The sequence below is a fragment of the Micromys minutus genome, assembly GCF_963924665.1.
Source record: "Micromys minutus genome assembly, chromosome: X".
NCBI lineage: Eukaryota > Metazoa > Chordata > Mammalia > Rodentia > Muridae > Micromys > Micromys minutus.
This window is the reverse complement of record NC_137970.1, coordinates 73,083,114-73,102,072: the sequence shown is the minus strand read 5'-3', so window position 1 is coordinate 73,102,072 and position 18,959 is coordinate 73,083,114. Positions and strand designations below refer to the sequence as shown.

Here is an 18,959-nt window from a genome sequence, read left to right as displayed (position 1 = left end):
CTGAGTGGGGGCAATGTCTGGCCTCCCCTCACCTGACTTTTCTTAACTGGGATTTAGATTCGCAAAGAATCTGGAAGGTAATATGATATTTCTTGTGATTTCACAGGCATTATGCCTTTTCACCCCGCCCCCTTATACTTAGAATCATTGAAACTTGAGATTAAAATGCAAAAGGATGCAGTTTTATAATGGGATAGATGCGTGGGCTGTGGGCAGTCATGGAAACATTCAATCATTCTGGGATTCGAGGCACTCCTCACTGTTGTTATTGTCAGAAGACCACAAATACAGAACTTTGTAGTATTCCTAAGGGCTATGTAGCTGTGCTCTTTTATAGTCTCCTCTTTTCTACCTTCTTTCTCCTCTTCTATCTCATTGCCTTCAAAAAATATTTAGTAGTATCCTGTATACTTTATATCTCATATTGAAATCTAGAAATCCAGAAGATTTGGGTTTTTCTGTGTGGGCAAGAGGGAAAAGAGATGATGGAATGGCTGAGGAAGCAGATCATGAGGCTAAGGTGCTTTAGGATTGCCAGCATGGGGGGCGGGGATATGGTAGTGGGAGGAGAAGGGGGATTGGAGGTAGCCACTGAGTAGTTTGAGGGGGTCTTCTGTGTAAGTTACACCTGATCTTTAATGTAGTGAGTAGCTATTATAGGCTGTCAGCTAAGGGGATGACATGAATAAAATCTATTTGTGAGAAGCAAACTTCATGTAAAAGCATTAAGTTACCTCAATCTACAATGTGGGAGTTTCAACAAGCACAGGGTGTCACCGAAAGGCTAAGAGTGTGAATTAGACTATAAACACAATGGCTGATGTAGGAGGGAGAGTTGGGAGCATTTTGTAAGAGCCTGGCACGGAAGTCAGAGATACATTTACATTTCTGCCAGTGAAGAGATTACTTAAAATACCAAATACAGGGACCAGAAGAGATGGCCTAGCAGTTAAAAGCACTTGCTATTCTTACAGAAGACTCGGATTGGGTTCTCAGCACACACGTGGTGCCTTATAGCTGCCTTTAGCTGCTTTTTCAAGAGGATCTTGTGCCCCATTCAGGCCTTTGAGGGAATTAGACATGTATGTAGTACACATTTATACACAGGTGAAACGTGGGAACTGAGGTTTTTTTGGTGTTGCTCCTTGAGATTGGAGGTTGGCATAGAGAAGAGGGGCAGGAGTAAGTGAGGCTGCTCTACCTCCTATTGGGTTGATCTGAGTGTGGCAGAAGGGATAAAGTGGTAAGGGCTCGAAGGTAAAAAGCTCTGGCAGAAGTGGGAACTGTCCCCTTTCCCTTCTGCCTTGTACCTCCGCTGAAATTGACTAATGCATATGGGTCCATTTGCTTCTTTTTGGTGTTGTTTTGCTTCCCTGTAAACCCAGAGGTGGTTTGAATGCTTCTTAAACATGCTCCTGTCTTTCCCTGTCTGGATCGATAGCCTGCTTCATTAAAGGACTCATACTTTCCCACTGTGAAATTACTAGCAGATTGAAGTATGTTATTGGAATAAGAGATGCTTTCTGTGCCTCACATGCTCAAGACTCTGGGTTCCTATTCCAGAGTGGAGACAGAGAAGGGGCAGAGAGTAGAAGGAAAGAAACAGAGGAGCATGTGAATAGGAATCCTGACTCCAAAACTGTTACATAGAACGGTCCATACCTCCTAATATGTGTGGGTGTGTATAGGTGTATATGTATGCACATATACCTAGGAAATACAACTCTAGTTATTTTTCTATATGTTCCTTTATTTGCAATCATGTATGCTGGTTGTCGTTCTTAGGAAATTTGTATCCTTCACAGACCATGGTATATATAGTATCCTAGAGACTATTCAATTTTTAGTGTCTCCATAACTTAAAATTACTAGCTAATCATTGGAAACAGTGTTAAAAAGAGTAATTTATTTTAGAAAATGATAGCTAACACCACTAAGTTCACACAGCCTCAAATTGATCTCATCTTTCACATTTTTCTATTTCAAACATAAATTAATTCCTATTATAATTGGAGTAATCCAAAAAAAAAAAAGTCTGGGGCCTTTTGAGTAATTAATAATAGAGGGAACATTGTTAGATATATTTGATTGTACGTTCATTTTGTGACTATTAATAGTCTTAAGTACAGCACGTATGCCATTAATTAGTAACTTGCTAATCCTAATCAGTCTTGGTCATAGCTGTTTCTCTGTATTTTCTCAATGAAGTGGGGGAATATGACTTTCTGGTCCACAGAAGTGGACCAGGTGAGGGCTTTATTTGATGAAAAATTCTGGACAGTTATTGTCAGGACACAATAATGTTTATTTGAGCAATGAAGGGTGTTATCTTCAAATAAACCTACAAGGGGTGTGACAGATTGGCTGAGCATGGATTGGAAATGCGACCTTGCAGGGACATCAAAGTTAGCATTACCTTTTCACCATTTTTTTTTCTTTCACTTTTGTACTCTTTCCTATTCCTAAGGAAAATATGGGGTAATTGGGAATTAGGTCTTACCATTTCTTTAAGTAGCAAATGTCTAGTTCCCTGTAGTCTGGGAAGAAAAAGCCCATTTGATTTTTCACCCCAGTAATTTCCTATGTCTGTTTCTGCGGATGTTATTTATGGGTCTCCATGTTTCAGAAAATTGCCTTGGAACATTATGTAGCCAGATACTGATGTAAAGAAAAGTCAGTTGTGAAGGTTTGGTCCAAAGTTGAGGGAAACCTAGGACCCCTTTTGCTAAGTTAGCTTTCTCCTTTGCTGAGTCGGAGCAGTTAGAATATTTAAGTGTTGGCCTGCTGTGACTCACTGCCTGACCAACAGCTTTATGGACACTTAAGTCCACAGCATGCCTTTCAGGTAATTAGGCACAGGGCCTATGCACACAAGTTTATGCTTTGTTTTTCACTGCTTCTGGGGACATTCTGCTGTCACCCCTTCATTTTTACTTTGTCAAAACAGCACAGTAAAAATAGGGGGTTTGAGAACTATTATGCTCTACCCAAGTCTGGTGATATAGTTTAAACTGTCATTTTTTTTTTTTTTGACATTCATCTTAGGCACATCTAGTCCATTCCAATTGCCATGAGTATTCACAGCAAACACTTCCCCACGGTGTTCTGCAGCAACAAGGCCATTGATGATGTAGAAGTTTATTAGAATGTGAAGAGAGGAATATCCTAGAAGTCATTCTAGAGGATAAGCTACTTGGAGGCAAATGCTTCATAGGCAAAAATTCATGGAGTAGCATGCATTAATTATATGGTGGCTAACAGAAGGTTAAGTATTTGAACTCAAACTTCCTATTAGACTCTCCCAAGCATGCGGGCCACCCACCAGTTGCAAGGCATGATGACACGACAGATGACTCGCCCTCCTTGGTAACAGTAGGGGTATGGGTAGTAGCCTAGTAAAGGTTCACAGACACGGCGGCAGTAGCGGTTGCCTCGACGACAGTAAATACAACAGTAACCTCTCTCATCCAGCATGGGGTCAAATTCGATTCCATTTTCAGTCTGAAAGAAGAAGAAGAAAACAGTGCTGGATGGAAAACTCCAACAAGCAAGGGCAGACTATGTGACTCTGAGTTAGGGGGCTGATAAGAAATGAAATGTCTTAGCCAAATCATGGTAGTTATGCTACCAGGATTGCTTTTGAACACATTCCCTGGGCAGTCTGACTTTCTTAAGTGCTTGCTAAACCTGGGATAATTTTCCAAGTGCTTTGAGAGGTAGTAAGTTTAATGAGAGTTCTTTTGGTTCTGCCCTGCACATGAGTACAGTGGACAGCACTCACATAGTCGTTTACAGGAAGGTCTTCCTCGCTTGCTTGTCTGGTGTGGCGTGTCTTCTCCACCTTCACTTGAGGGACCACCCATTGCTCATTCTGGTCAATCCCCTTCTTATCACTGGCAGGAAAGTGAAGATCTTCACCGTCCTCCTCAAAGTCCTGCAATTCTGAAACTAAGATAAGAAATACAAAAATTGGGGTGCCATCACATTGCAAGCATTTCCAAGAGGAGGGTTAAGGAGGACAAAAGTTAAGGAGAGGTATTTTTGTCTGTCCTTTGACTGGGATAATTTAGGCATGCATGGGCTGCATTTCCTATCTGTTTAAGTAGATAGGTTTAGAGACAATTTGGCTTCTCACCAACCGAATTGCTTGTTTGGCATCAAACATTTACTCTTTTCCTTAGTAATAGAGTTAATTGACAAGACAAGGGACTTCTGTCTCCTTCAATGTCTTTAGCTGCAAGTGATCCAAAATATTTCCTGATTGTCTGATTTGACTTGGTGTTAGCTGCCCTCCCATCAATTCTCTTTTGTTTCTCAATTTTTAGGGTATCAGATAACCAAGAACTGGAGTTGAAAATGTTCGAGAATCACTAAGTGAGTACTGGGAATTGAACCCGGGTCCTCTGCAAGATCACCAAGTGTGCTTAATCACTGAGAAATCTCTCCAGCACTGACCCCCACCACCAGTGTCTGTGGAAGACTTGCTGAAAGTCTATGTTCCCACATTTTTTTCACTCCTTTACTTGTTTGTTATCTTACACAACTGTCAAAACTAATAAGTAAATATTGGTTCATTGCCATTAATTAAGCTACAGATTAGTCATCAGTATCTTCACCCTGCTTTGTTTTGCAGCATCCAAGTCCAGGATACCAGATTCCATTTGTCATCTTTAAGAACAGCAATAACAGCAAAAATAAAAAAGCACAAACAAACAACCCCAAGTCATTCCAATCGAGGAGGCCTGCATTGTTGGGACTGTCCTGTCTTGAGTAATATAGCAGTCTTCTTGCAGAATGACGGAGGCCAAAGTCTGTGACACCTGGACAGAATAATGTGTCTAGGGACTTTCATCTTCTCCAATTAAAGGTTGTACTTTTCTGCTCTGGACATCTAACCTTCACTCTCATTTATAGTGATTCCTCAAACACACACACACACACACACACACACACACACACACACACACACACACACAATTGTCCTATATTATGGGGTAGAATGACATTTGCCATAGGAATTCTTGAGACAGCAGTGCTCTGTTTGGTCTCTACTCTCTCCAGTTCTTGGGTTGGGCCGACTGTGGTTTTGAGAAATAGTCTGGTATCCCTGCTGCAATGAATATAGATGTACAAAGAAAGATAGATTAGCTTTTTGCTATCACTGGTCACATTACGGTGGTGTTACCTTTCCTGAGATATTTTAAAAGCCTGTCAGCATTAATTTATCTGATTTATAACTTGGCTGTGAAAACTTCCCTCTTCACCACAGTCAGCATATACAGTTTCTTCCAAGAAGGTATAAACTGATCATTTGTTTTCATAGAAATGTGGTCTCTCAATGCCGGAAACATTAACCTGTTACAAACTTTTTTTTTCCCCTTTGAGATAGCATATTGCTTTGTAGCTTAGATTGGCCTTGAACTCAAAAATCCTCCTGCCTCAGACTCTTGGGTACTGGGATGTGTATCACCATGACTAGCATGTTACCATCATTGGAAGGAACAGATTTGGGACAGGAGACCCTACCTGCTATTAGAGTAGGATTGATCCAGTACATGGTCACATTGTCGCAAATCTCCAGAATCTTAGAATTTTTCAGGAAGTCTCTGTTTTCAATTGGCTTTTCTGCAGGAACCCAAATCACTGACTGTTCAAAGAAAGTCGTAGTAATTTCTTCATTCTGAAAGAAGTAGGTCAGGATTGGGATTGTGGAAGAACTAGTGTGGCCAGTTAGATACGGAGTAGTGAAAACCAATATGTTTTTAACCTGAGCTGCACTGCAGTAGGTGACAGTAGGTACACACAGAAGAGCTAATGACAGATCCTTTCCTCCTGGGTCTGGGTCTGGCTACAAGGGTACTCACTGAAATAAGGGCTTCACCTGCCATCATTTTCCTTGAAAGGCTTTTCATGGTGTTCTGGGCACTCCCTGGGCCACTCAAGCTTTAATTTGAGCTTGTACTATGAGTGATTTATGTCTCCCCTTTAAATGGGCGAATACCTGCCACAATTTACTAGTGTAGATAAGACTGAACACAGAATTTCACCTCAAGATGGAGAAAAACAAAACAAAACAAAACAAAACAAACAAACTAAAACCCTCTTACAATCTAAATTAGTGAGATCTGTTAAATAGCCAATTAACCTATAGTTTTGGATTTACAAGAAATTTGTCTTTTCATAGTTTAAAGTTTTCCACTTATAGAAAATGAACTCATTAATCCCATTCATTCTACATGCTTAACGTGTATCTCACAGAGGGCTCTGGTTTACAGTGCTTTGTGGTTTTGTTAAGAATACTGTCTCTTCCCTCTCTAGTGCTGGGAGGAGTTGCCTCGAATGCCCACTTCTTACCAACTTGTCAATGTTGCTTCATTGCTTTACCCCTGCTCTTAATAAGGCCCTCCCCCCTCTTTTGTTTCTCCCTAGCTTTACCAGTTTTCAGTGTGTTTATTTATTCACTGAAAAATGTCTTTGTGTAATTTTTCTCTGAACCATTCACAACTTTCAAGTCCTGGCTCTTTTGCCCTTGAGTCTATAAAGACCTTGGAACGCAATGAAGGGGTTGCAGAGAATGAGGTTGATGTGTTCCTTAGCCTTGCAAGCAGACTCGGGGCAATTTAGATACTGACTCTGCATATTTTCCAGGTGCACACCATGGACACTGTGCTGGGGGAAGTCCAGGGTAAGAGGGCTTTTGTAATTTTCCAACCACAAACTTGTCACATTATAGGAGACCTGTAGTGTGACATTCTGTTTTCTTGGAGATGATTTTACTATTATGAGGTGAATACATGGATTATTTAAAAGACCTTACCAAATTAACTGAAGAAAAATTTAGGGCCCAGTGAAGATATGAGCCTCTGTTCTATATCACTGTAGAAAAAGCCTATAATATTGCTTTAGGTTCTCATTGCTGCCTGTCTGTACAGAAACAGAAAATGTTTTCTGTAAACATTTTTATATGATTTCTATATAGTTTCTTTTAAAATACTTTTATCTACATGTGGAGGACAGAGGACAACCCCACAGAAACTGGTTCTCCTTGTTTTATGCAGATCCTGGGAATCGAACTTGGGTCATTAGGCTTGGCTATGGGTGTCATCACCTTCTGACCCGTCTCTCTAGCTCTATAGTATCTTTTAAATCCTAAACTTCTTTCATGTTCTCATTGCCTCCACACTACTTCCTAAGTTCTTGGAATTCGATCTGTTTTTCACAGGCATCTAATATAAAGGTATTAGAAGCAAAACAAAACTCAACAAAACCTTTCACTGCCATAGGCCTCAGTAGCAAAGCATCCTCTCTGGAGACACTTTCTTCTTTTGAGGGGGGCAATTCTAGGAACAGAGGTCTGTAACTTTTCTAGGCACGGGGAGAACAGTAACATGGGAGCTAACAACGGTTCTGAGGAGTCTTGGGTCTGGAAAAAGAGTGTAGTTCCCCGGCGCTTTCCATGAGAGAAAAGGAAAAGACAAAGAGAAACATGTAAGTGACCAGTTAGGAAATGGTGGGAAACAAGGGATCAAGAAGAGAATGAGACTCCAATGTTTACAGACTCCATTATGTCTCTGTCAGTCCCCCTTTCCATTTTCCAGTTAGAAACACAAAAACAAACTAAATTAACCCAAAAAGGACCTCAAGGATGGTGAGGACTGATGTATTTTAGGCAGGTGACACCCATCTCCCATGGCTTTTTGGGATCATTCATTCACTAATTGGGGTAGGGGCCTGTCATTCTAGTGTATTAGTGGATCAGGAGAATTATTCTTAGGTTGAAGTTTCTGCCTTTGGTTTTGCTTCTGAGGAGGAGGACTGTGGATTGTTAAACACGGAATGGTAAGGTTACAAACAGAAACCTTTAAAGTGGGTGAAAATTTAGAGCATGACAGAGGTGGTATGACCCTCTTGTAGCCAATTTTTCCACAATTTATTTTTAATTCTTTAATTGAAAAATGATTTTAGGTGTAGCATGTATGTCTGCTTTATCAGAAGGAAGCACTGGATCTCCGGGAACTAGAGTTACAGATGCTTGTGAGCCACCATAGGTGTGTGGAGAATTGGAAAACTTGGGTCTTCTGGAATAGTTAGCCAGTACTCTTAACCTCCAACCAGACCTCCAGCCCCTATAGTTATTATATATTTAGTTTTGGGTATGCATGTGTATCGTTGTTGGGATATATATGTGCATAAGTATGAAGTTGCCACTGGAGGCCAGATATGTTGGATACTCCTGGGGCTGGAGTTAGAAACAGGTGTGAGCTGACTGATGGGCATACTGGGGATTGGACTAAGGATCCCTGAGCCATCTTTCTATCCCTGGAATAGTTTTCTTCATGTCTTTCTCATACTCATGATTACTTCTGTTCCTCTGGTTGATTCCTCTCTCTAAAAATTATTGGTTCAGGAACAAGAAATATTTTTATAGGTATTCGGGTATAAAAGTATAGTGTTATACCCCAGACCAGCAACTTCATTTTCTTAGAAGAGCCTCAGTTAGAGACCTCAATCGGCTACTCACTAGCTGTGTACTTTCAGGAAGTCACTCTTTGGTACTAAATCCCACATCCTATATTTGAAAATGGGGATAATAACAATTGTATTTACAAGACTGTTTGAGGATTTCAGGAGAAGAAAGCACTTAGTCCAGTGACCAGCCAGTAAATGATGCCTTTTAGCACGACCGTTGTTCTCACATACCTCATCTATTTCTTCCTCTGGTTCAGAAAATTCAGGAATCACTTTGATTTGAGTTTTAATAAAGCATTTTTGAAGACCTACAAAGTAGATGCCAGTGTATCCCTATAAAACAAACACGACAATAATGCAATTAATTTCCTGTGGTTGTTTCAATTCATGAGTCCCATGTCCTATCAGAGCCTCAGACTAGCAAACTTTGAATTCATAGGGAAAGCTTTGTTGCAAATGAAATGAAGGCTAAAGGCTATTTTGTTAAAACGTGATTCGGTGATTGTAGTATTTTAAGCGAAAAGCTTCAGGGGAAACAGTCAACTCACGTTTTTAAAGTCATGGACTTCCAATGTTTCGTCAGTGCCATTTCCACTTCTGAATATTTCTGTTCTGGTTATGGGATCAATTTCCATGGAAATCTTCTTCTTCTCGCCATTGCTGTAGAAAGTGTGCTCCATGTCATAGGTCTGGGAAACAGAGGAAGGGAAGCAAGGTCAAAGATTGTCTGGGTGCCCCTTCATAAAAGGCTTTAACTGGATAAATACCTAGGCCACCTTCTCTTTCTAGAACCTTTGTACTGAGGGGTCTTCTCAGCAGCTTACCAGTGGACAGTCTCTAAAATGTATGATTAAAGCGAGGTGCTTTTTGGTGTTTAGGGAATCCCTCCAGAGTCAGTGTTTTGTATTTAAGCCAAATAACTGAGTTAATTATGAAGCATTGCAATGGTTTTCATGGCATTCTTGGCTAACTAGCAAATGATAGTCTGCAAACCAGTCTGTAAAGTATTTCCCCATGTGTTAAGCCTAGGGATCACCTCAAGTTTATGATGCTTCCTGGAGTGGCTGCTTCCTTTTCTAAGAGTTTTGTGATTACTCTCCCCATCCCTTCCATGAAATCCATTACATCCTAGAAAGATATGTGAACCATTTAGTGTGGTTAGGCATTGCTCTCTATTCCCATATCCGGATAGTAGTACCTCAATAGTATTGCATTTGCCCCTTTTAGAACCTGAAGATGTTATTGGCCAATATTAAGTCATACTCTTATCCTGTACTGGTTTATATCGCTTTGTTGTTAAAAATCTAACAATCACCTGCCTTCCCTTAGCCTTCTATTTTATAAGCATCACCACTCACGTATTGCTGGGTTAGATTTTAAAAACTTGTTTCTATTGTTTCCAACTTCTATAGCTTCCTTTGGATAGATAGCCTTTGGTGACCAGGTGAGATGCCATAAATTAACAGAATCTTCCAAGGAGAGTGCTTCAGAAAGGCTGTCTATCAAAGCCTTTCTTGAGAGGCTGAAGCAAATCCCCAAACTTCCTTCTGCTCTCTAAAAGAGAAAATTCTCTCGCTCCAGACCAAGAGGCCGAGTCCCATGCTGTATTCTATTTCAGGATTGAGCATGCAACTTATAACTTGGGTCATATTTGGGGCTAGAAACAAATATGAACTCCAGAGGAGCCTGATCTCTGTGGTAAAGCATGCTGGAGTTGATGGTGCCATTTGCAAGCCTATTGTCTCCCCACGGCCTGGAGGTCTTTGCCTGTTAGGTTTCTGCACATTGACTTGTCTTTCTGAAGAAGCAACTTGCCTACAGAGCCAGTGATGGTTTCTAATAACACAGCTTCTAGCAGCATCCTCCTTCTTCAGTTTCCATTTGGGTTGGGTTGTTTTTCGTGTCTGCTGATGCCTGTGACAGTATGTTGGTTTAACCTGGTCAAAATTTTCCCAACTCAAGTAGAAAAACAGTCGGATGGGTATGTAGAAACAAGTGCTACTTCAAGCATGAAAGTCTGGTGGAGCCATTGAAAAGAAAAGAAAAAAAAAAAAAAAAAAAAAACAGAAGCAAAGCCATTTTACGTCCCTGTGCCCTGGAGCGCCTTAGACATAGACAGTGATTATTTGTTGAGTGAGTATTGTCACCAGTGTCACTCATCTTACCCAAGGAATCTACTGAAGATTGGCAAGGTATTATAACTATTTTTTAATTTTTTTTGGCAAGGTATTTTTTTAAAGGCAAGGAAAAGAATGTCGAGAACTCTCTAGCAACTGCAGAGTTAACTTGAGATGGGCAGCCTTCTTTGTGACAGGGAGAAAACTCTTATGTTATTTGCTTCTGCTTTTAAATATCCTCTCAGTTTCAGTTTTGGTGCCAGTTAGAGAAGAGAAACTTCTAGGTATGAAATAAAAAAGCTCTCAGTCAGTTGGCTGACTTAAGCAGAGGACAGAAGCATCTACTTCAGACACAGCCTTGTCAGGTTTCCCAACAGGGGGTAGTTCCTTTAGAAATACTATCCATTGTGGAGACAAATGTTGACAGTGCTAGCCACCAGGGGCTGGACTGGGGTGTTTGTTTCATCAGTAGCACCACTGATGGATTATTGCATGGAAAAATTGGGTTAGAGACTAGGGGATATTGGACTGTGGCCTACCTGGGCAAAAGAAAGAGAAAATACAGACTGCATTTTCAATCATCAGTAGAAGACTATGGGACTATGCTGGTGACATTTAAAATTTCAGTGTACTTCTGGGGAATGAGTTTTCCTGCGCTGTTGGCAATGCGCTGCACTTGGACACCTTTCTGGATGAGTACCATTGGAAACTGCCAAGCTCAGCAGATCTTCATTATTTTCAACATTTCTGCAAAGAATTGGTTTTTTTAAAAAATTTGTTTGTTTGTTGTTATTTGGTGAAGGAAGAAGCATCCATGTTTAATTGTACCTATTAATCATCGTGTTGGTTTTGTATTAGCAAGGGTAGCTTCTTAAATAGCGTGAGATCAGAATGACTTCATTTGTGTTTGAATCCTTAGTGTGTGGGAGGGTGCAGGAGTAGGGAGCTACATATTCACCCAGATGGAATTCTGCTATCAAAGGTGTCCTTTTGAAACAGACTGTCCTTTGTCTAGAAGGATGATGCCAGCGACTTACTTCGGATTGTGTGGGGATGGGTTTGAGTAAATCCAGACATACTGTCTCACTCAGGTCCCTGTGGAGCTCACTGCTTGGGTAATGGCTATGCAAGCTTCACTGGCCCATATGATGACTGAGCTCATGCCTTTGGCATCAGAAGGACTTTGCTGTCTACTAAGCTCCTTGGCTCCTGGGTTGAAGTGCCTTCTGGAGATGAAGAATTAAATGGCTTTGCCCTGTCCAGGAACAAACTAAAGCAGAGACAGGATGGCTGACCTTAGAAAGGTGTGATTGGGCTCCATGCATTTCTCTTTTGACTTTACCCCCAGTTTAGCTTTATTCCAGGAGAGACCAAGCAAGGATAGCATGTGACATGGAATGGGCCCTTGCCAAATTGGCAAAGGGATGAGCTACTTTTCTGGTATCTCCATACCCTGTCTTCTTTGCATCCTTGTAGTCTTTTTTTCCATCCCTTTCTCATTTCCATCTGTCCCTTTGTCTCCTGTCTAGACAACCAGGAATCTGCCAGGGCTTTAGGGATCTTACAGAAGAGAAGAAACCAATCTGACAAATGATTTTTACATTTAGATACTAGCAATGGAGAAGACATTTGTCAAGTTGAAAAATGGAGTGCAATGCTTCACTCAGAGGAATGGCGCTGTAATGGTGCATTTTGGGTACTGTGATGGAGGAACAGGAGGTATGGGGAAGGGTGCTAAAGGCATCTTTCCAACACAATCCAAATGAGTCCTTACTGGCCTTATGAGGGTCAGAGTGTTGGAATAGGGCAGAGAGGCCAGTGTGATAGTGGGTGTATAGGTAAACTCAGGCGAAGACCTCCCTGACAAAATCTGGGGGAAACACAAATCTATATTTTATTCCCTGTTCAGGAACTCTGTCCTCAATCCAGTTAAATCTCCCTTTTGGGTAGCCAATAAGCCCTGACTTCCTTCTGCAATGGGAACACTTTTCCCTGTTTTCTTGTTTCTGTTGGTGACAGTCCCTGAGATCAGAAAAGAAAGGTTTTTATAAAGAGTAAAGCTGACTCACACCTTAGTGTGATGGATCTGTTTGGAGGCAAGTAGCTGTAGCCTGTCCTGACAGGGATTTGAGGACATTTGGCTTAGGTTTGTTTTTCTGAAACCTGTGATTAATCTAGCTGCTCTTTTTTTCCCACCTTCATCCTTTACTGTCTGTTTATGAGGTACACTCTCCAAAGATGAAATACATGCTCAGAATAGCTGGCTAGCAGGTGTTAGGCTAGAAGAAGGGAAGGGAAAGGAAGGGAAGGGAAGGGAAGGGAAGGCACTGTACCAAATTATTACCGATCTAGCCTTGTGAGAATTAAAGGACCTCTGGGTATTTCTCTACCGACACAGTGCTGACAGATTATTTCTTATGCGTAGTTAAACTTCTGCATCTTCAATCACCAGTTCTCAGCCCTGAAAAAAAAAAAACTGGCAAAAGCAGCCAGACATTCCTTTTTAAAAGGAAGAAAAGAAGGAAGAAAGAAAGAAAAGGCCATTTCTTCCACCTACAAAATTGAGATACTAGAGATGCTTTCCTGTATCCACAACCCTCTCTCTAATTCTCAAATTCAGTTGGAAAACAGAAAAGAATTTCCAGAAAAGGTTTTAGTTTTAATGTTAGTTCTTTCACCTACAAGCTGTGTGCCTTTGGACAAGTTACTGAGTGTCTCTAGAGCTTCAGTCCCCTCTCTAGTTACAAGGTCAAATTGTTGGCAAACCCAATTTTTCTCACTTTTGGTCTGGTTCCTGTCAGGTTGCTTGGTGGATTGCAACTTCCTGTTGATCACTTGGGCTTCTTTTCCATTTTAGCCACTCATGATAGCTATGTTTGAAGGTGATACTTGCTTATGCCACATAAAGTACCCAGTTAAACATATACAACCCCAGGAATAAGGAGTAAGAGTATATTCATTGCGATCAGAATCTAGCATCATGTAAATTGTAAGAACTATCCCTGAATAGTCCAAAGTAACAATTGTAAGGATTGCCGTACAAGGGTAAAATTTGGATCTTGCAAAGAAAAGAAACCGAAGAGATTCCTTCTTTCCCAAAATGCTGATGTGGCAGCATCTGGTGAAACTCACTTCCCTGCTTAAGAGATTCCAGCTACATCTCCAGCTTCTCCCTTGAGGCTTTAAATGCTTCTCCCATTCATTGTTTCAACTATCACACTGTTGTGTTAAAAGCCTAGGCAATCTAGAGAGAAGAATTGTCCCTTGTGTGCCTAGAGATGACTTAAGAGACTTGGTCTGGAGCTAATGCTGGTAGTTAAGAAAAAAAGTCACAAGGAAAGCTGGGCTCACCACACTTGGCAAGAAAGTGTTTCTTTTATGCAAAGGATTTTCAGCTTAGAATGATTGATCTTGGATATGAAACATGAATGAGAGTGTTTCAGTCGTCTTCTGTAATTGAGGTTGCATGGGTAGGATGCTCCCTTAGCTCCCATGGCCTCTCATCTCATTCAACTAGAATGTGGAACTTGCAGGATCATCTCCAAAAACATACTGACGGTTGGGGAGTGGGTGACCACCTCCCAGCAACACTAAAAATCACCACAGAGTTCTGATATATAGCAGAAAAGCACATTGCATTTCTTTCATATAACTTACTGTGTTTATGTCTCATTCCACAAAGGTTTTGAAAAAATGGGGTACAAAAATCTGTGCTGTGTTTATAAACTGATGGTTTAAGAGCTACAGCCTTTTTTGGTTTGTTTTCTCCATGTTGCTTTGATTAGTTGAGGAATTGGCTTCTAATATTTTCAAGTTCATTGTGGAACACAGGGAGCTTTAAGTAAGCATATTTTCCCCAGTAAGTCTACTTCATAGATCTTAAGGAAGTTATTGCTTAGAAATGGTTCCTCAATATGGTGCCCTTGCAAAATCTCTGGAACTGAATATGTTTCCCCTGCTTGGTTAGGAAAGCTGGACACAGAGACTTATGAACTTGGCTTTCCTCAAGTCTCTTCAAATATCCTAGGTATGGCTGGGGCTCAGGAAGCCTAGGGCCTGGAAGAAAGTTGATCCTCCTTTAATTTTGACTTATTTTTCTCCTGGATAAGTGTGTGTGTGTGTGTGTGTGTGTGTGTGTGTGTGTGTGTGTGTGTGTACTCACATGCATTGTTGAGGTATACTAGGAGTGAAAGATTGCTTACTCCCTTTTGAAATCAGTAGTCTGGATCTTTTGTGCATACCAAAGTGGGAGGGAAGAGAAAGACTTAGCAGCATGGAAATGTCAACACCAGATGTAGGATGTTAAATAAACACTGTTTATTATAAACAGATGTTGAAAGAGAAAACAAGAAGGAGTGTTGTGGGAGCTGGAAGAGCCAACACTGAGAGCTTCACTAAAGCTCCAGAACAATGAAGGTATCACTACAACCACTGAACTGTAAAGCATCGATAGTTCTCTATCAAAGGCTACAACATCCTCAAAAACCCCACAGGCACCTAAAGAAAAGTCCAGAAGACCATGGGCTTTACTTTGGTAATCAGCCTTTCATTCCAGCTCATACTTATAAGCAGAGAAGAGTCTTAAATTTGTACAAGATGCTTGGATTGTGTCCTCTGCAAATATTCTTCCCAGACTAATCTGACTATTTTTATTTTCCCTGAATTCTTAACTGCTCAGATACAGGTCTAGTTAGAATCTTGGTCATTAGGAGGTATATGGCTAGCCTCCCAAGCTGCTTGCCTGGAACTTAGAAGGTAGTTGTTGAGTGAATAAAGAATGCATGATGTTGGCTGGTCTCCTGATTTACAGTGATCACAACCTGATTTTGTAGTGAAGGCCAGGACTTATGTAAGAAAAATAGTTACATTGCAATTTCTTATTGGAAAAGAAAAGAAATAGTACTTTTTCATGGTGCAAAAACGTATCCTAGGAGATACATAATGTCTTTTAGCTGCACTTCTTTATAATAACTTTGGTCCCTCATTTACATTCCTTTTGGTAAAAATTATATATCCTAAGATGAATTCCTTCATGAGCACTTTGACTTTTTTTTCTTTTTAAATAAACTTTAATCAATAGCACACCCTGCACTGCCTGAATTTTTTTTTTTTTTTTTTGTTTGGTTTCAGGAATGACAGAATTACTTTTTTTGGAAATTATATTTAAAAGAACTGAAATTGGAAACAAAGGTAGCATAACTGGATGATAGGTGAGATCATGAATTCAGTTAGGGGGTGTGAATTCTAACAAGATAAAGGCAAGTTCTCCTGAGTCACTCCCTAGGCATTTATCACCGAACTGAGGCAAATGTCATTGTAAGATTAGAAAAACACATTAATACTGTTAGAATGACATTTATACTGACAATGAATGCAAGAAAACAAGAAAGGCTACGTGCTCTCTGTTCAGCCAGGTACCTGTGAATGGTCAAGAAGATTAGCTACCTACAACATCCAGTGAAGGCATTAGACTTGCAGCAACTGAAATGATTTATGGTCCTGTATATAATTATGGTCCTCATGCAATTTCCAAGAGAATTTTTGGAGTAGCACATCACTTTAGGAATTACCTCAGTGGCACTGTAAGTTAGTAATTGTGCTGGAATGAATGTTGGCTCTCAATTCATTTTTCTGATGGTGGTTTCTTTGCACACCTTGCTAACCTTACCATAGTTGGTTTCCCTAGAAAGACATCTGAACAGTAAATAGTTCAAAAACAGCAGGGCAGTCGGGATGGGCTAATAGGAGTAGGTGATGCCTGAAAACCTTTCTGGAACATGATGCAAATAAAAAGGGAAACAAATAAGTAGGCTTGTTTGCTCTCCCTCCCACTTAAACTTTATAAGGTATCCTTTGAGACTAAATACAAACAGGCATTGCAGCAGAGGCAGAGAATCCCAGGGTGGCTATGCCTTACTTTTGTGTTTTCACTGGACACCTAGCCAGCTTATTTTCTTTCTCTCCCCCTTTGTCTGTCTTTCCCCATGAACTCTTTGCTCCTATTGCTCCTTTGGCTCCTAATGGTCCATGCCAAACTGTATTCTTCTTGTCTCATTTTCCCTCCAGGATCTGTGCCTGCCTTTTCCTTTTTACATCTGCTACCAAGTAGAAATGAACATTTCATGACAAAAAATTAACCACAACACCTGCAGGAGCTGCAGCAACAACAGTGACCTACAAATCGAGAAGAATATGGAAAAGCCAGAAACCTGTCTTCATAGGCTGTAGCTCATCTCATTTTCGTTCAAATGTTAATTGTTAGACAGAAAAGACTATGATTTTATTTGGGTCATATCTAAATGTGTCCATTGCACACAAGTCCAGAAATAACAATAACATGGACGCATGAGAATACAAATTACAATGGCAACCAAGTTTCACCAAATGTCCTCAGTGTCAGAAGTTTTTTTTTGACATATCTGTGATTAATGACTTAGTGTTGCTTGTATCTGCCTGTGCCATTAGTATCTCACTGAGACAATGGCTGTGACTGAGGAGGGGCAGAAAGGTTCTAGTACTTCTGGTTAAGTAACTAATAATTCTGTACTCAGGTATGAGAATCACTTCTTTGTAAAAGGAGCTTGCTGCCTGTCCTCACAGCAGATGTGTTAAGTGAGAACATAGTTACTGAAAATCATTTGCTGCCATTCCGGGTGGTTTCTTCTTAAGTGCCTGTCTGGTTACTTTTCCATCACTTTCTGTCCAGATAATGGAAAGAAAGATGGAAAGTTTTTTTTTTCTTTCTTACATAAAAAAGAAAGCTTCCAGGAGATTTAACTCCTTAACGCCAACCATAAAGGAGTGGGTAAATTTATCTCCTCTCACAACTAACCGAAATGTAGAAGACAATTTTCCCTCACCTAAATAAACAACTGAAAGGAAAACCTTGATTTCATTTCCTATGCCCCCAAATGAATAAAAAAGGATAAAAAGAGTTTTCATTTTCAAATTATTTTACATGTTAATCCCTAATTAAATTCAATCAAACTCAGAAAAAGAAACACTGGATAAGTTTTTGTTACTTACTTTCTTGGATACCTCCGGCCAGAAGTGTTTGCTCCCCCAAAACAGGACAATTAGAGTTAAGGCCAGGATACCAAACACTAGTCCACAAATCTTCAGTGATTTGCATATCTTCTTAGATTTCAGAGCTTCTGCCTAAGCAAAGAACAGAAAGGATGAAACAATGTACAATAACCCTCGAAATAGCAAGCCATAATTCAAAGTCTCCTTCAATTTCACTTTCTAATGTTCACTTTGCAATACGATAAATCTGCAAAACCATGCTTCTGCTCAAAAGGGAAAATATATGAATCAACTTACATTTAGAATGTGACAGCCCTCACAGTTCTCTGGAGGATTCTTTGCCATGGTCTCCCAGCACACAGTGCTCTTTCTCTGCTTCGAGAGGACTGGGAGACCACTGCTGAGGTGGAGTTGCAAGTGAGTCGGCTAACAGACGCCAGAGGAGAAGCTGAATTTATATGGCTCAAATATGTCATACCAGAGCCGGAGGGAGCCCAGGGGGCTCCCGTGCTACGATTTGTTACATAGATATACCCATATATGTATATAACTTCTGTGCACAGAATTCCATCCAGAATGGCAAAGACAGAAGGTTATAATGAAAACGATTGTCCTGGGGGTTGGGTTGGAAGGGGATCAAGCCTAGGACACACGGAAATGATTTTTCACTATGAACTTAAAATACCAGTGGCAATACATGCTGCACACTCCAGAAATAAGCAAACAGAGCAAAAAGGGGGAACCAAGTTCTAATTCCATTTCCATGCAATTAAACAAATATTTATTGCAGGAATGTTAAGCTATCAGGTACTTCCCTGGGTACTGGAAAGTCAGAAATGAAGAAGATAGCATGCCTCACTATGTAAAAGTATTCTGAATGCCAAGGCCAATGTTTATTTGACTAATTATAATTGAAACCAGGATAGAATGAAGAGCAATTGTGAGCTTTCTCTCTTTATCCCATCTCTGTGATTAGTTTTCTCTTTTTTATTTGGTCCCTCAATGCGCGTATGTATTATGTTTCTTCATGCTAGTCTCACTTTAACATATACTGCTTAAATGATCTTATCCAGTCCTGGAGTTAATATATCACTTATATCTCAATGTAACTCAATTCTGTGCCTGTAACCAAGTTCTGTCTTTTACTTTCAAAGCCATTTGAACATCTCAAGCATCTGTATCTGGATGTAACTCAGAAACTGCAAACTCAGTATGCTACCTATCAAACTTTCCTTTTTAACATTTCCTCCCCCCAATTTACTTTCTTTTTCCTAATCCTAATCTTGATTGGTGATTACAGTTAGTTTTCAGCCTATCATATCAAAGCACTGCAGAATCACTGACTTG

General features: G+C 40.3%; 1 protein-coding gene across 1 annotated transcript; it reads right to left on the bottom strand.

Annotated features, from left to right (window-relative positions):
- Nucleotides 1–3,221: 3,221 nt before the first annotated feature.
- TNMD (tenomodulin) lies at nucleotides 3,222–18,038 on the bottom strand. The gene is made up of 7 exons (XM_080910822.1): nucleotides 17,910–18,038; nucleotides 17,613–17,744; nucleotides 9,018–9,158; nucleotides 8,701–8,802; nucleotides 5,527–5,680; nucleotides 3,782–3,948; nucleotides 3,222–3,501 (listed from the first exon to the last, which is right to left on the bottom strand). Exons 1-7 carry the CDS (start codon nucleotides 17,955–17,957, stop codon nucleotides 3,292–3,294), a joined length of 954 nt encoding a protein of 317 aa, XP_080766948.1. The 5' UTR covers nucleotides 17,958–18,038; the 3' UTR covers nucleotides 3,222–3,291.
- Between the last annotated feature and the right edge of the window lie 921 nt (nucleotides 18,039–18,959).

Coding starts and splice junctions, on each gene's coding strand:
- TNMD (XM_080910822.1), bottom strand. CDS start 17,957: ATGGCAAAGAATCCTCCAGAGAACTGTGAGGGCTGTCACATTCTAAAT. Junction 17,745..17,909: donor AGGGCTGTCACATTCTAAAT/GTAAGTTGATTC, acceptor TTCTTTGCTTAG/GCAGAAGCTCTGAAATCTAA. Junction 9,159..17,612: donor GGCCGGAGGTATCCAAGAAA/GTAAGTAACAAA, acceptor TCTGTTTCCCAG/ACCTATGACATGGAGCACAC.